Genomic DNA, 16,186 nt, shown 5'->3' with positions numbered 1-16,186 from the left:
ACCTGGGGCAGCATCCAGGTCCAAACTGTAAAACCTGACGAATGTGAGCGGTGAGGACCAGCCTGCCGCATCACAAACGTCTTGGAGGGAAACCCCAAATAACAAGGCTTTAGAGGCCGCCATACCCCTCGTTGAGTGAGCTCTGACCACCAAGGGACACGGATGGTCAGAGTACTCGTATGCAAGTGCAATAGCCTCGACTATCCACTTGCTAACCGTCTGTTTAGAAGCAGGAAGACCCTTCTTAGGTGATCCAAAGCAAATAAATAACTGGTCGGACTTCCTCATAGACGATGTCCGATGAACATAAGTATCCAGTGCTCGCACTGGACACAAGAGGTTCAGCCTTTCCTGGTCCGCAGATGTAAAAGGAGGAGGACAGAAAGCCTGCAGCACGATAGGCCTCGGAATCAAGGTCGGCACCTTAGGGACGTATCCCTGTTTTGGATATAAGAACGCCTTGACCATCCCCGGTGCAAATTCAAGGCAAGTGGGGGAAACCGAAAGGGCCTGAAGGTCTCCAACTCTCTTAAGGGACGAAATAGCTAGCAGAAAGATAGTCTTAAGGGTAAGAAATTTCTCTGAAACCGAATCTAAGGGCTCGAATGGAGCCCTAGACAGGCCTTCTAGTACTATTGCCAAATCCCAAGCTGGCACCCTAGTGCGAGTTGCAGGCCTCAGCCTCAATGTGCCACGAAGGAAACGTGTAATCAGGGGGTCTCGACCCAACGACGTACCCCCAACCAGGGCGTGGTAAGCCGCAATGGCCGCCACGTAAACCTTAAGTGTGGAAGGACATAAACCTGACGTAAAGCGCTCCTGCAAGAACTCGAGTACTGTGTTCACAGAACAGTTAACCGGATCCCACTGATGTCGGTGACACCATACAGAAAAAACTTTCCATTTCAGCGCATATAGTTTCCTAGTAGCTGGAGCTCTGGAGCTTAGGATGGTCTCAGCAGCCTCAGCTGAGAGACCACTCTCTATGAGTTGGGCCCCCTCAGAGGCCAAACCCACAGGTTCCAAATCTCTGGTCGAGGGTGAAATATTGTGCCCCCGGCCTGAGACAGAAGGTCTCTCCTGATCGGGATCTCCAAGGGAGGACCGTCTAAGAGATGGATCAGGTCCGCAAACCAGATCCGACTCGGCCAGCGTGGTGCTACAAGCAGTAGGCTTATTCCGTACTGGCGGACTCGTTCCAGAACTCCTGGGAGCAGAGCAACAGGGGGAAATGCGTACAGACGTAGCCTCGGCCACGTCTGCACCATAGCATCCAGCCCCAGGGGGGCTGGGTGAGTAAGGGAGAACCAAAGTGGACAGTGCGTCGTGTGCTGAGACGCAAACAGATCCACCTCTGCTTGGCCGTAAAACTCCCAAATTTTTTCCACCGCCTCGGGGTGGAGTCTCCAGTCCCCTGGCCTCAGCTCCTGCCTCGACAGGATGTCTGCCCCCACATTCTGGTCCCCAGGAATATACACTGCCCTCAGGGAGAGTACCTTCCCCAGAGACCACAGGAGGATCTGGTGCGCCAGTTTGCAGAGCGGACGCGACCGCAGACCCCCCTGACGGTTCAGATAAGAGACCACTGATGTGTTGTCTGTTCGTACAAGCACATGATGGCCCCTCAGGTCTGGGAGAAACTGTCTCAACGCATTGAAGACAGCCATCATCTCCAGGCAATTGATGTGCCACGAAAGATGATGACTTTTCCACAGACCCTGAACCGAGCGGCCTTCCATTACCGCTCCCCAGCCGGTGAGGGAAGCATCTGTCGAGATCGTAACTCGATGGCAGAGAGCTCCCAACACCGGACCCTGGGTTAAGAACCAGTGTTTTTTCCATATAACCAAGGCACGAAGGCATCGCCGCGTGATCTTGATCATACGAAGTGGGTTTCCCCTCGGGGAGAACCCCCTGGTCCTGAGCCACCACTGCAAAGGTCTCATGTACAGCAGGCCAAAAGGAATCACGTTGGACGCTGCCGCCAAGAGACCCAACAGTCTCTCGAACTGTTTCACAGTGCGTGACTGGCCTAGCTTTAGCTCTTTGGTGGCTGTCAGGATAGCAGCTACACGAACGGGCGATAGAGTGGCCCGCATCGTCACTGAATCCCATACCACACCAAGGAAAGTGGTTCTCTGTACTGGAGAAAGAACACTCTTCTTGGCGTTGAGCCTCAACCCCAACATCTGCATATGGGCGAGAACGACACCTCGGTGCCGAACCGCCAACTGCTCTGATTCCGCCAGAATCAGCCAGTCGTCGATGTAGTTCAGAATACGTATGCCCTGAAGCCTGAGAGGGGCTAGAGCTGCATCCACGCATTTCGTGAACGTGCGGGGTGATAAAGCTAGACCGAAAGGAAGAACCCGATATTGGTATTCTTTGCCCCCGAAAGAAAACCTTAGGAACTTCCTGTGCTGAGGGAGGATGGAGACATGGAAGTAGGCGTCCTTCAGATCTATCGTGACAAACCAGTCCTCGGATCTGATTTGAGTCACGATCTGTTTGAGTGTCAGCATCTTGAACTTGAGTTTCTGTACTGAACGATTCAACAGACGAAGATCTAAAATGGGACGCAACCCCCCATCCTTTTTTGGAACAATGAAATAACGGCTGTAAAAACCCGACTCTCTGTCGGGTGAGTACACCTGTTCTATAGCTTCCTTTGCTAACAGGGCCTTTACCTCTTGCTCCATTACCAGAGCCTGCTCGGGATGCACCACTGTGGGCAGCACCCCGTTGTAACGAGGAGGACGAGAACCAAACTGGATTCTGTATCCTTTCTCTACAATCTGCAGGACCCAATGAGAAATATTCGGCAGAAGCTTCCACGCTGCCAGAAAATTTACTAAGGGAACCAGCCTCTCGAGGCTGGTCTCTGGTGTTATCGAGACAGCCAATTCCGGAGCCTGAAACATAATGGCAGGAACTACCTGAACTGGCCGCTCTAAGGCCCCCCTCAGAGGGCGCGAAACCGATGCTGTGCCGCAGCATAGCATCAGCGACTCGCTGGAGACCGCTGCGCCCTGAAGCACCAAGGGTGGCAGGGTTGGCAGAACGGTCTCGTGAGGACCCCGAAATGGAACGGGCACCGTATAATGAGGTGTACACCGCTCCACTTCGGTCGGGGCTGTCCTCACAGGCCTGATGCATGAACATCAGGACCTTTTTTTTTTTTGAACCGAAGTCTTCTTCGCCTGAAGAACGGTCCTCAGATCCGGCTTCGACTTAGAAGACTTCGGTTGAGAGGGTTGCGTCCGTCTCCAGTCTCTACGTGGAGGTGCACGAGACGCAACACTCTCTTTCTGATGCACACGATATGATGAGCTCGACGGCTGGGGCTGCTCACGCCCAGCAGTCCCAGGGGGCTGGACCCGGCGAGGGAGAAACTTTTTAAAAACGTCCGCTTGCTTCTTTGACTCCTGAAATCTCTCGACGACCGCGTGGACTGCGTCGCCGAAGAGACCAGAAGGTTCAAGCGGAGCATCTAATAAAAAAGCTCGATCTTTTTCTTTAATATCAGACAGATTTAACCATAAATGTCTCTCAGTAGCTACCAAGGCTGCCATAGACCGCCCAATTGCTCTGGCGGTCTCCTTAGTAGCCCTGAGAGAAAGATCGGTAGCCCGACGAAGTTCACGAATATCGTCATGACTGACTCCCTCACTACTATCCAGATCCCCCAGCAGGTCAGCTTGATAAGCCTGGAGCACTGCCATAGTATGCAGACATGCTCCAGCTTGACCTGCTGCCGTATAAGCTTTGCCCACTAACACCGAAGTGGCTTTAAGCGGTCTAGTGGGCAAAGCCGAGGCTTTCAGAGACGATGCAGGACCAGGGGAAAGATAACTGGCTAAATTCTCTTCCGCCTGGGGCATCGCCTCATAACCATACTCTTTCAGCCCTCTTATTCTCGAATAAGTATTAACATGAGGGCTGAAAAGACGTGATGAATATGGTTTATCCCACGATTTAGAAATTTCTTTGTGCAAATCGGGAAAAAATGGAAGCCCTCGTGGTGGAGATAATGTGGTGGAAGATAAAAAGCGCTCATCTAATTTGCTTTTGGGACGAGCGCCCTTCTTCTCAGATGGCCATTCAATATTTAACTTCTCTACAGCCCGCGACATAACATCCACCAGCTCATCATATGCTGGGGAAATAAATTGTGAATCTCTTTCCCCCATGTGTGTGCTTACACTCTCCACACTCATCGCATCAACCTCCTCGGAGGAAGAGCAATAAAGTAATGGAGGGCTCTCTCCCCGGGCGGAAGAAACCGCAGAGCGTGCTTCCGACACCGGGGAGAGAGCACTGGATCTCTCGGGTAAGGAAGGAGAAAGAGCCCTCGGACCCGTCTCCAACCCCTCCGAAAGATCCTTTTGCGATCCCCAGGAATGCATTCTCCGCGCTGCCTCAGCAGACGCGGGTCCTGATCCCTGTGGATCGCGAGCCTGCCCACTCTCTTTATCAAAGAGTGACAGGCGAGAGCGGAGCATGCGAAGCGGTAACATCTCACAATGCTGGCACTCAGCCCCCTCGAAGGCTGAGACCGCATGCTCCACTCCCAAACAAACGACACAAAGCTCGTGTGTGTCCCCACCCGTTAAATAACGCGGGCAGGGAGAAGCACACTGTTTGTACACTTGTTTAGTTTCCATCCTTTTCCGCAACAGACAACAGTAAATAGACAGAGACAAAATGACACAGATCGCTTGCTGAGACACAGAAGCTAATGCCGCGTTTCACCGGGTGAGCCTTTATCCCTTCCTGGTCATGACGTCACCCGCCCGTGACGCTCATTCTTTCCATTGGACTAGTTGACATTGATGCTCAGACGCATGCACGCTGGGGGCGTTCCCAAAGCGTCAAGTGACGCATCGCGAGTTCCCTCGAAAGGGAACTTGTATATTGCTTTTTGATTCGTTTTTTTGTCCTTTCTGGAGCATGACAGACATGGTCACTCTAAACTATCTGTGCTATACAGAAAGAGCAAACAGGTTTGGCATGACATAAAGGTGAGTAAATAAATAATAACACTGAACTTTTCCTGTAATGTCCTTTACAGCGTAGGTCTACTTACTTGGTCGCCACGAATTTAGTGTACATAAAAGCAGCAATAACAGAAGGGCGCACTCTCTCTTTCTAAATGTCTGTGTGTGCGTGTGTATTTGTGGAGCTCATGATGGCCCAGGGCCGTGTAGCTGATTGCCTGTTTCCGGGAGAATGGGCTGTTATAGGCTGGAGGGTCTGCACTTACCTCTGATTACCACTAAGCCTTCGTCTATCCCAAGAGCTCGTAGATGAAGCACTCTAGTGAGTCAAGGTTAGCCTTGAGTCATATACAGTCGCTAGATCTCATCGTCATGTAGCAGAACCGTCCATAAAGAGACTCTTCATTTATCACGAGGAGTGTGAATGTGTTACTTAAAGCCCTTTTTACTTCTCCAGTGTTGTTTTTCATTCTCATGCTGACTTTGAGATCTTCACATCGGTGTTCAGAATTAAACAACCTGTCCGAATTGCAGTACTTCATGTTCTTGAAAATCAGCAGCTTAAAGAGTCCGTAGCTCGTGATTACTCGTAATCATGCAGTCTTGTGTTTCATTGTGATAAAACGGCATAAAACTGGACTAAAAATGTCCCACACTTCACCTGTTTCACCTCTTCATGCCACTCTTCCTCTGTGGGATCCTGATCACGATGTGTGTCTACCTGAAAAGCTTTTTTTGTATATGTCTATGACTTTTCATATACAGTTTTGACATCTTATTTATTGAATATTGGAGATTAAATGAACGAAGAGATATCACTGATCAATAATTGTATAAAAAAAAAAAAAATCATATTTTTCCCCCAGTTCGCTGTTCTGAGAAACCTCACGTCTCATTGGACCGCCTCCATATTGCCAGCTCACGCAAGACAGACGATTTTGCCTGCGGGTACAAGATAAGGAGACACCAATTAACTGGAAGCTTATTGGTGATAAAACGAAGCCCTTCTGCAGTGTGCTTCATGTAGAAAATGATGTCTGTGTTTCTTCTTCGGAGACTATTTGGAATTAGCAGAAAGAATTGAACAGCCCTAGATTAATTTCATTAGCTGTGTGCTTCTGTGATAGAATAATAGGGTGCCAGAAGGAGAAGGACTCTTCTGTGTTTCAAAGGTCAATTTATTGAGCGTTTGGATGATTAAAGTGGCAAGTAGTCTGGAAAATACTCAGTTGCAAACTATTTTCTTGTTCTTATTGAAAATGGATGGCTACTTCACAGAAATATCTTGTAGGCTTGTGTCCGTACACCGGTTTTTACCAATAATACAAATTTCTACACAGTAGCATTTCATGTTTTGTTCTTAGTTAAAATTAGAAATCCTATGGAGCAGCAAAACAACAACAAAATGACAAAATGTAGACACTTGCGATCTATGCCTACTGGGCTTCCCTCAAGCTGTTTGCATTTCTCCATTGCAGAATTAAATGTGTGACATGTAGGTAATTCTAGATCCCCTCAAGAGTAAGCAACAAATATATAATGGCATATTTTGACATGGCAGTACCAATATTCTTGTTGTTGAGATCTGTTGAGATCATTTTAAGCAATTTAGTCTTCTCTTAAATAATTGTCTCTATTTCATATCTTTCTAGATTTCTGTCATCAGTGGCGGTTCGTGGATTTTAAAATAGAGGATTTTAATAATAGAAAATGATTATTACTATTAACTTTTGACAAATCAACTTAGATAATGAATGTGGTTCAGATAACATAATAATGTAAGTTTCTATTTATTAAACCAATCTCCTTTGTTGTATTAACTAAAAAAATTTATTTCAATGAACTCAAAACTTTAAGGCAACCAGGTAACTTACTTTTTTAAGTCAAACCAAGAGTATTTTTTTACAGTGTTTTAAAAATGGCTTTTTTGTCACTTTTAGACATTAAAGTATTAATATAATTTCACTCACCTAGCCTATCGTTTGAAGGAAAATCCATCCTTCTGTCCATTTAAATGTCAAAAAGAGCACGTTCAAAAACTCGTATTAAAAGAGCAAGTTCGCCCGTTTAGTGATGCTTATTGCTGCAGTCTATGCAACTTCGGCATGGGGTCTTCCTTGTAGCTGATGCTCGAATGGTATCTTGTTAAATTTGTTGGCAATCAAATATTCCATTTCTTTCCGTAATTAAGGTAGTTACTATCAGCGGGAGCAGTTCAAACTAATATCATGCAACTTGCGTCTCTGCAATGATTGGTTAATATACCAAGGGTGGCCAGCCTCCTCTGCGATGTGTTTTTTTCTCTCTACACTCTAACTGCTGAATCTGAGATACTCGATGCTGATTGGCTAATTTTGTTTACCAACAGAGGCAAAAGTCTCTGCCCCCCATAATGTTGCTTTATATCTATCAGTGTGACTTTTTATCTCACAGTGTGGCTTTATATCTCATAATGTGACTTTATATGGCACACTGTGACTAGTCCCCTTCACACATACAGTCTTTACTGGTAAATTACCGTTTAAAGATAGAGTTCAAAGATCATTTTCAATGACTGACATCACATAATTTACCGGTGTTTTTTTTTTGGTGCTGATGTGTGAATGGTCTCTTAACGGTAAAAAGCAGGAACGTGTGAATAGCATATTTGTGTAATAGTCATTCTTGTAATTTTACAGTAATTGTATTACTGTGTGAAAGGGGCTTATATCTCCCAATGTGACATTATATTTCTCAGTGTAACTTTATATCTCACAAAATGTTTATCTTTAACTTAATCTCACAATAAGTCTTGTTTACTGTCCACTGTGCATGTGAATCAGTGCCATTTTTTTTCAGTTGGTTGTAATTTCAGGGTAAATTACTGCAATCTTTCTTTGTATGGCATTAAAAGTGTGTGTAAACAAACATTTATATTTGCTGCTTTGATGTGGCTTCTGTGTGGAGTAAAACCACTCTAGGAAAATGTAACCATATAATTGGCTCATAACGCCATGAGGGGGTGTCCCGTACACCACTGGCTTTAGGAAGGAGCGCTCAACATCCTGTAGCGATCATTGCGCTTGTGATTGCCTGTTAATATCACTTAGTGTGTTACAGCACAAATTTGTCTCATGACAAACACATAAACTCAAGAATCGAATTGCTTCTCCCACTGGTCAAGTTATTTTTCCAGTGCTGTGTGAGCGTTGCCAAGTCCATTTGAATTACACATCCCCTGCTGTTCTGTTAATGTCAGAGTTTTCCCACTTTCTCATATTTTCTTTCCTTTGTTCAAATAGCACGAGTCCTATATCCGCTTTGCAGTCAGGATAACACCCCCTCCATAGAAATCCAGTGATGCTTAAACTGACACATCTGACACTCTTGAATTGTCACAGCTCCTGCATTATTATTCTCTAGATTAAGAATAAGTTGTAGCACAATAGTCTACTGACTGTGAAAAATGTCATCCTGACTATCATAATTACTCCAGTGCTAATCAGCACATCCTCATATGCCCTTTCTGTCCATTTTTTCTCTTTGACTAGGAAAGTACGCCATGCGGGACCTCGTGCACCGGCTCCCGGGCGGGAGTAATGCTAGTGGAAGCAGCGGGGGTACGGTAAACAGCACAGCAGGTAAAACCATGTGTGATGACACCGTTACGGCTATATGCTGTGCCCTACACGAGGTCATCACCAAGAACATGGAGAACGCCAAGGCCTTACGAGACGCCGGTGGCATTGAGAAGCTCATCGGTATTGCTAGGAGTAAAGGAGACAAGTAAGTAGTTTTTTTTGTTTGTTTGTTTTTTGATAAAAGGTCAGCATCTTATCACTAACCACTTGCAATCCGGTGTAACCGTTGTAGGACTAGGCCATGACTTTGTTTTTGCTTGTCTTTCCGTGGACCCCGAGGCCTGTCAGTTATTTTGTAAACTGTGCATTGCTCTTGGAGACATTTTATTTTTCCAGCTACACAGTTCCACTTTTATGCCAGCACCTTTTTAAAGAGATGAACAGCATGAGTCATTTTATGAGCTTCAAGGCCACATTGTCTACAGATGTTCATATATTTCATATATACATTTGCAACGCGAGTCGCTTACTTGATGCTTGCTGAACTGTATTGAACAAAAGTAAACTTGGAGTAGGAACACATCCACTTTTGCCATAGTATACAGAAAAAGCTGATGTTTTATTTGCTGAATCCTTCAGAGTAATGCGAAAGGTCACACAACACAAGAGGCTTTATGTAGCAGTGATTTTAAAATGGTTAATGAGCAAAATAAACTTTACACTTAACTTTGATAAAAACAACTGTAACACAGCCTTGGCACTGGCTTATCACTTTTGTGATCATCAGGAGATATAAAGATGGGTCCAATTGAGACCACATTGAAAATCTATGTATGAATATACATAGCAGTAGCACCCTGTATATAGATGGATGTATTTATATAGGCGTGTTCATTTGATAAACATATGCATGCAACAGGTGTTTGCTTCAAATGTGAGTCATCCAGTCAGATTTCAAGTCAACATTCACTCAGAATCTAAACTATATATTTTATAATAGTCATTCATTAATCTTTTCTTTATGGTGTTTGCTTTAGTCTCTTAGAAACAGTAAGTGTAGCCAGCCTGACTGTGAGTGAGTGATGACACTTCCTGCTCAAGTCCGGATACACACTGTCAAAGACATTAATCTGACCCTCATCAAGCTGACACTTCATACGACTGCTTTATATCCCCCATCAGCTATTCATACTCTGCGCCCACCCCGTTCAAGCCAATATGGTGATGACAGCTGCTTCCAGTTTCCTGCAGAGAGGTTATCAAAGGGACAAGCCACTCGGGTGCTTGTTTGTCTGGATATAGCAAATACAACCGGTTGATTTAGTACCAGCAAATGGCGGCAACCAGTGTGCTCTCGTTCTGATATGCATCAGATTTGATGATTTTTGATTTGGAGCAGATTGATTTGGTGCAGTTCGTGATATGTTCTCAATGCAATGTGCATGGCAGAGCGAAATAATACACTCACTGCTCTTGGCTGGATAAAAATAGGCCATTTAAAATGGAAGATTTAGCAAAACAAGTCCAAAAAAGAAATGGATGGATGTATGGATGGATGGGACTCTAGAGAGAAGCATTTCGTATGGCACTATATTAGCCTATTCATTGTATTTACTTAACCTATTAGTAATGTCTTATTTAATGTATGTTTAAATAAATTTGTCATGAAAACAAGTTATGACAGCCACTGTGTAAATGATTATATTTCAAAAATGAAGAATTGGAGTATAAAATTACCTTTTATTTAGATTTAGAAGTTAATGCAAAACATACTCGGTTACTAACGTAACCTCGGTTCTCTCTAGAGAGGGAACGAGTACTGCGTAATATCTTACGCTATGGGGAAAACGTCTTTTCCACGAGATATTGAAGCCAAAAATTATCCTTAATTTTGAATTAATGTAAAACGATGTGCAGCAGCATGCAGACATAGGCAGGACGGCTCGCGCGCCTATTGGCTGCCCTGCTGCAACAGCAGCAGCCTATCGAGAGAGGCGCTGCGTGACACCATATCCAATGGGGGCATTTCGCGCCCATTTCGTCACGTCCCGCCAGAAAGGGCGTGGTCTCGCCCTATAAATATAGCTCGATAAGGCTGGTACACTGGTTTTCATCGCCTAAGCAAACCAGAGCTGTGTATGCACGGCAAGATACGCAGTACTCGTTCCCTCTCTAGAGAGAACCGAGGTTACGTTAGTAACCAAGTACATTCTCTTACGAGAGTATCTCTCGTACTGCGGAATATCTTACGCTATGGGGAACACAATGCAAGACGCCGTGCGTACTGGGATCCAAGCAAAACTCAGCATCTGGGCCGGTACAGCGGGGCAGATAGCACTGAATTCTATACCGACAGAAGCTTGGCTTGTAAAGCGGGAACCTCTAGGTTATAAAACCTTATAAATGTAGACGGCGAGGCCCAGCCCGCGGCCGTACAGATATCTTGCAAGGTAACCCCACTATACCACGCCCACGACGAGGCCACACCTCTCGTGGAGTGCGCTCTGACACCCAAAGGACACTGCAGGCCCTTAGAAGTGTAAGCCAGTGCTATGGCGTCGACTATCTATCTGGATAGGCTCTGTTTTGATGCGGCCAGTCCCTTGGAGCGTCCGCCAAACAAAACGAAGAGCTGCTCGGTCTGTCTGAAGACAGACGAGCGGGACACATAAGCTCTCAGTGCCCTGACAGGGCAAAGGAGACTCGCATCCTCCTCCTCCTCATGAACCGAGAGAGCGCACAGGGAAATAACCTGGGCCCTGAACGGTGTGTTGAGGGATTTGGGCACGTACCCGTGCCTTGGTTTGAGTATGACTTTTGAGTCATTAGGCCCAAACTCCATACATGACGCGCTTACTGAAAGCGCTTGTAAGTCCCCTATGCGCTTCACTGAAGCGAGAGCCAAAAGAAACACCGTTTTGAAAGACAGATCCTTCATGTCTGACAAATGGATTGGCTCGAACGGGGCACCTTTCATGGCTTCCAAAACCGTAGAAAGGTCCTACACCGGGACTGAAGGAGGTCTGGGAGGGTTCAGCCTCCGAGCTCCCTTAAGGAATCGCACGACTAGGTCGTTTTTCCCCAGTGACTGGCCAGACACAGGTTTTGTAAACGTTGCTATGGCCGCCACGTACACTTTGAGCGTGGATGGGGTCCTGCCCTTATCCAGCAGCTCTTGAAGGAAGGAGAGTACTTCCGTGACCCCGCAGTCTACGGGTGAAAAGCCCTGAGCTTGACACCAGGCAGAGAACACAGACCACTTCGAGGAGTAGAGCCGTCTAGTAGACGGGGCTCTCGCCTGCGTGATCTTGTTTAACACTCCCTCCAGGAGGTTAGCGGGTACCCGTTGATGGCCCATGCATGTAGGGACCATAGTTGCGGGCGAGGATGCCAAATCGAGCCCTTGGCCTGAGAGAGGAGGTATTTCCTCTACGGTATTGGCCACGGGGCAGTGCTGGTCAGCCGCATCAGGACTGGGAACCAAGTCTGGTTTGTCCAGAGCGGAGCCACAAGCAGCACTGGGCATCCGTTTTCCCTGATTCGTTCCAGCACTTGAGGCAGGAGCGAGACGGGGGGAAAAGCATAGAGGGGACAGCGGGGCCAGACATGGGCCAGCGCGTCCTTGCTCTTGGGGAAATATTTCGGACAGTGAGCGTTTTCTCACTGGCAGAGCGCAGGTCCACCTGCGCTCTGCCGAACGTTTTCCACAGCAGTTGGATCGTCTTGCGGGTGCAGCGACCATTCCCCTGCTGGGACATTGTTTCTGGACAGTCTGTCTGGTCCCACATTCAGGTGACCAGGCACATGCGCTGCTCTCAGCGAGAGCAGGTTGTGCTGAGCCCAGACCAGAAGGCGTTCCGTCAACCTGTAAAGGTTTCGGGACCTGACGCCGCCCTGGCGATTTATGTGTGCCACCACTGACAAGTTGTCCGACCGGACCAGGACATGGTGACCTTTTATCTGGGGACAGAAGCACCGTAGTGCTTTGTCGACTGCTATCATTTCCAAGCAGTTTAAGTGAAGGAGCCTTTCCCGTTCTGACCACAGGCCAGCGAACGGTCTGCCCTTGAGCAGCGCTCCCCATCCCGAGGTGGAGGCGTCCGTAGACACCACCTGCACACTCGAGGCGGTCCCCAGACTCACACCTGACTGACACCAGTCGGTTACTTTCCAAGGTTTCAGAGCTGAAAACGCACTTTAGATCGACCCTGAGGCGAAACAGACCAGCGGTCCGTGCCCAGGGCGGAACTCGCGCTTTCAGCCACATTTGCAGTGGGCGCATGTGAAGCAGGCCCAGCTGGAGCACAGAGGCTGCTGAGGCCATCAGGCCCAGCATTTTCTGAAACCTTTTGAGCGGGACTATAGAGCCGTGGCGGAAGGATTTCGCGACGCGCTGAATGTCTAGTCCGCGCTCCGATGACAGGCGTGCTGTCATGGATCGCGAGTCCAGCACTGGACCCAGAAAGAAATTTTCCGACTGGGGGACAGTGAGCTCTTCGCCCGATTGACTGTGAGGCCCAGATTCTCGAGGTGCTCGAGTAATATGGCCCTGTGTTCTATGAGCTCTGAGTGAGATCGAGCTAGAATCAGCCAATCGTCCAAGTAGTTCAAAACTCGCATGCCCCGGAGTCTCAGGGGTGCGAGAACCGCGTCCATGCACTTCGTGAATGTACGGGGTGCTAGGGACAGGCCGAACGGCAGGACTGTGTATTGATATGCCTGGCCCTCAAAGACGAATCTCAAGAGTCACCTGTGACGGGACGCTATTTGTATCTGGAAATAGGCGTCTTTCAGATCTATTGACATAAACCAGTCCTCTTGGCAAACTTGCGCGAGGATTTTCTTGGTTGTAAGCATTCTGAACTGGTGCTTCACAAGCGCTCTGTTCAGCTGTCGCAGATCTAAAATGGGTCTGAGACCTCCATCTTTTTTCGGTACCAGAAAATATCTGCTGTGTAGGCCCCCTTCGCTCTGAGCTTGAAATAAAGGTTCTATAGCACCTTTGCTCAGTAGTTTCGCTATCTCGGCTCGAAGTAGATGAGATGCTTCGTTTTTCACCGTCGTCTCGACGCGCGCCGTATAACGGTGGGGACGTCGAGCGAACTGTAGCGAATAGCCTCTTTTTATAGTGTTCAGCACCCATTCTGATACCCCAGGAAGCTGTGCCTACACTTTCGCGTGAATAGCTAGGGGTAGAATGAGATCTGGGCTCTGGCCGTGACATAGTGACGGCAAGGGAGCTCCGGCGTGCTGTAACGCAGACACTGTGTTTACAGTGTGTGAGGCGGGGGGGCGCCGATCGCGGCGGGCAGCCTGGCCGCGCTCAAAACCCATATAGCAGTTTGCTGAGGGAGAGAGAGCAGGGCGAGCCCCGTGGGGCTTAACATGTCTGTGAGTGAATGTGGGCGCAGGACAGCGGGCACATTTACTGCACTGAAAAACACCGTCGGCCTGAGCTGACTGAATGCGTGTTGGTTTCGTTTTTACAGAACCCGTGGGACATGTGGTGTGTAGTGTTTGTGGGCACTGAGACGTAGGCACATTCACTACATTTAGTGCACAATCGACATGAGGCGATTTTGTTTGTGCGAGCCATGCATTTTTGCGGGCTGTGTTTGTGTGTAGAAATGAGCACTGGGTTGTGGGCATTTTTATTACACTCATAACACCATCGGCTGTGGCCGGAATACCAGAAAATACACTGTTTATGTGATTTATCTGGGTCGCCGTGGGAACAGCATTTGTGTGCAGGCAAGCGGGCGTGGTACTGGCTTGCTTACTGCAAAATACACTGGAACAGTCACATTTTCTTGAACTGAACGAGCGAAAATTTCAGTGGAAGTCTGGCCGCGGCGAGACTGAAACACCGTCGATTTCCTAGGAGGCTAGGAAGACTTGTGTTGGTTTCGTTTTACAGAAACCGTGGTAGTGTTTGTGGGCACTGGGTTGTGGGCACATTCACTACATTTAATGCACAATTGACATGCGTCGATTTCATTTGTGCGAGCCCTGTACCGTGGCGGGCTGTGTTTGTGTGTAGAAATGAACACTGGGCAGTGAGCATTTTATTACACTTATAACACCATCGGCTGTGGCCGGAAAACCAGAAATACAATGATTACATGATTTTTCTGGGTCGCCGTGGAAACGCCCTTTATGTGCAGGCAAGCGGGCCATGGTACCGGCTTGTTTACTGCAAAATACACTGGAACAGTCGCATTTTCTGGAACTGAACGAGCGAAAAGTTTCGGTGGAAGTCTGGCGAGACTAAATTTCCTGCTGCGCCGGAAAGCGCAGCAGGTACGGCAGTTGAAGGCGGCGAGGCCAGCGACTCCAGAAGCTCGTCCCGCTGAAAGGCTTGCGTCGACGGCGCGGCTTCTCACTCCGGATCCAGCGATGCGAGAGGCTTCGCTGAAGAGATGAAAATCAGTGTACCAGCCTTATCGAGCTATATTTATAGGGCGAAACCACGCCCTTTCTGGCGGGACGTGACGAAATGGGCGCGAAATGCCCCCATTGGATATGGTGTCACGCAGCGCCTCTCTCGATAGGCTGCTGCTGTTGCAGCAGGGCAGCCAATAGGCGCGCGAGCCGTCCTGCCTATGTCTGCATGCTGCTGCACAGCGTTTTACATTAATTCAAAATTAAGGATAATTTTTGGCTTCAATATCTCGTGGAAAAGAAGTTTTCCCCATAGCGTAAGATATTACGCAGTACGAGAGATACTCTCGTAAGAGAACCTGCCTTATGTGCAATTTACAGTACTTTTTTTATTTTTTTTATGTTGATTATTTAAAAATAAATAGCAACTAAATGTAATAATGTGGGCTTTGTTGTTAATTGCAACCTTTAATATTATAGTAATGTGTAATAAAGGGCTCCCCATATAGTTTACAGCATTAGCTAATAATTATCCTTAAGAAAATCTATAATAGAATTCAGGGCTCTCAAGTGTCACGCATTGAGCGTGACAGTCACTCATTTCCGTCTTTTGTCACGCACTCCCGCTACACATTGTATTTCTCACGCGGAAAAACTATTTATAATATATTTAATTCTCTGGCCGCGCCGCTCTCACTATGGAACTATGTAACTATGTAGTTTCCTTTTCTGAAACCTGCACCGATGGAGAATTCACAGCGAACCCAACGGTCTTTATGGTTTAATTTAAGAAAGGGCCTGACTCAGCTGAAGATTTGAGTGTTAAAATCCATGTTGAAAGATGAGGGGAGGGACAAATCAAACGTACAGCTCCACCTCTAAGAATGCATTTTGTCATTTATGTGAAGAAATGATGAAGGATGAGCGGCATTCATTTCCTCTATTAAAGTCGTGTTCACTCAAGAACGTCAAAGATTTGCTTCTAACTTCGTTTCAAGTGGCAATTGTAAATTGTTCCATTGTGTCCTTTGAGCTGAAATGGGTTGGCTCGGCTCGGCGAAAGACAAAAGAGACAGCTGCTCTATCAAATCGGCTGAATTCAAACAATTTGTGTCATTTTTGAGAACCAAGAGATTGTTTCTTTTGTTTGTGGTGCATTGTTAATCATAACAAAAGCTCCTGTCCGTGTGAGATGTTTGCACAGAAAACAAAGAAAAAAACATTCGTCTCAGCAACAATGTCCCAGGA

General features: G+C 47.1%; 1 protein-coding gene across 3 annotated transcripts in view; it reads left to right on the top strand.

Annotated features, from left to right (window-relative positions):
- The window catches only part of ctnnd2a (catenin (cadherin-associated protein), delta 2a), a 323,353-nt gene that overhangs the window by 289,070 nt on the left and 18,097 nt on the right, over positions 1–16,186 (top strand). For all 3 annotated transcript variants that reach the window (XM_056248935.1, XM_056248934.1, XM_056248936.1), the window contains one exon: positions 8,528–8,762. In XM_056248935.1, coding sequence (XP_056104910.1) covers positions 8,528–8,762 — 235 coding nt within the window. The remainder of the gene's footprint in view (positions 1–8,527; positions 8,763–16,186) is intronic.

This window comes from Rhinichthys klamathensis, unplaced genomic scaffold (genome assembly GCF_029890125.1).
Source record: "Rhinichthys klamathensis goyatoka isolate OS25496 unplaced genomic scaffold, OSU_Roscu_1.1 h1tg000059l_1, whole genome shotgun sequence".
Classification (NCBI taxonomy): domain Eukaryota; kingdom Metazoa; phylum Chordata; class Actinopteri; order Cypriniformes; family Leuciscidae; genus Rhinichthys; species Rhinichthys klamathensis.
The sequence above is the reverse complement of the archived record's forward strand: the minus strand, read 5'-3'. Positions and strand labels throughout refer to the sequence as shown.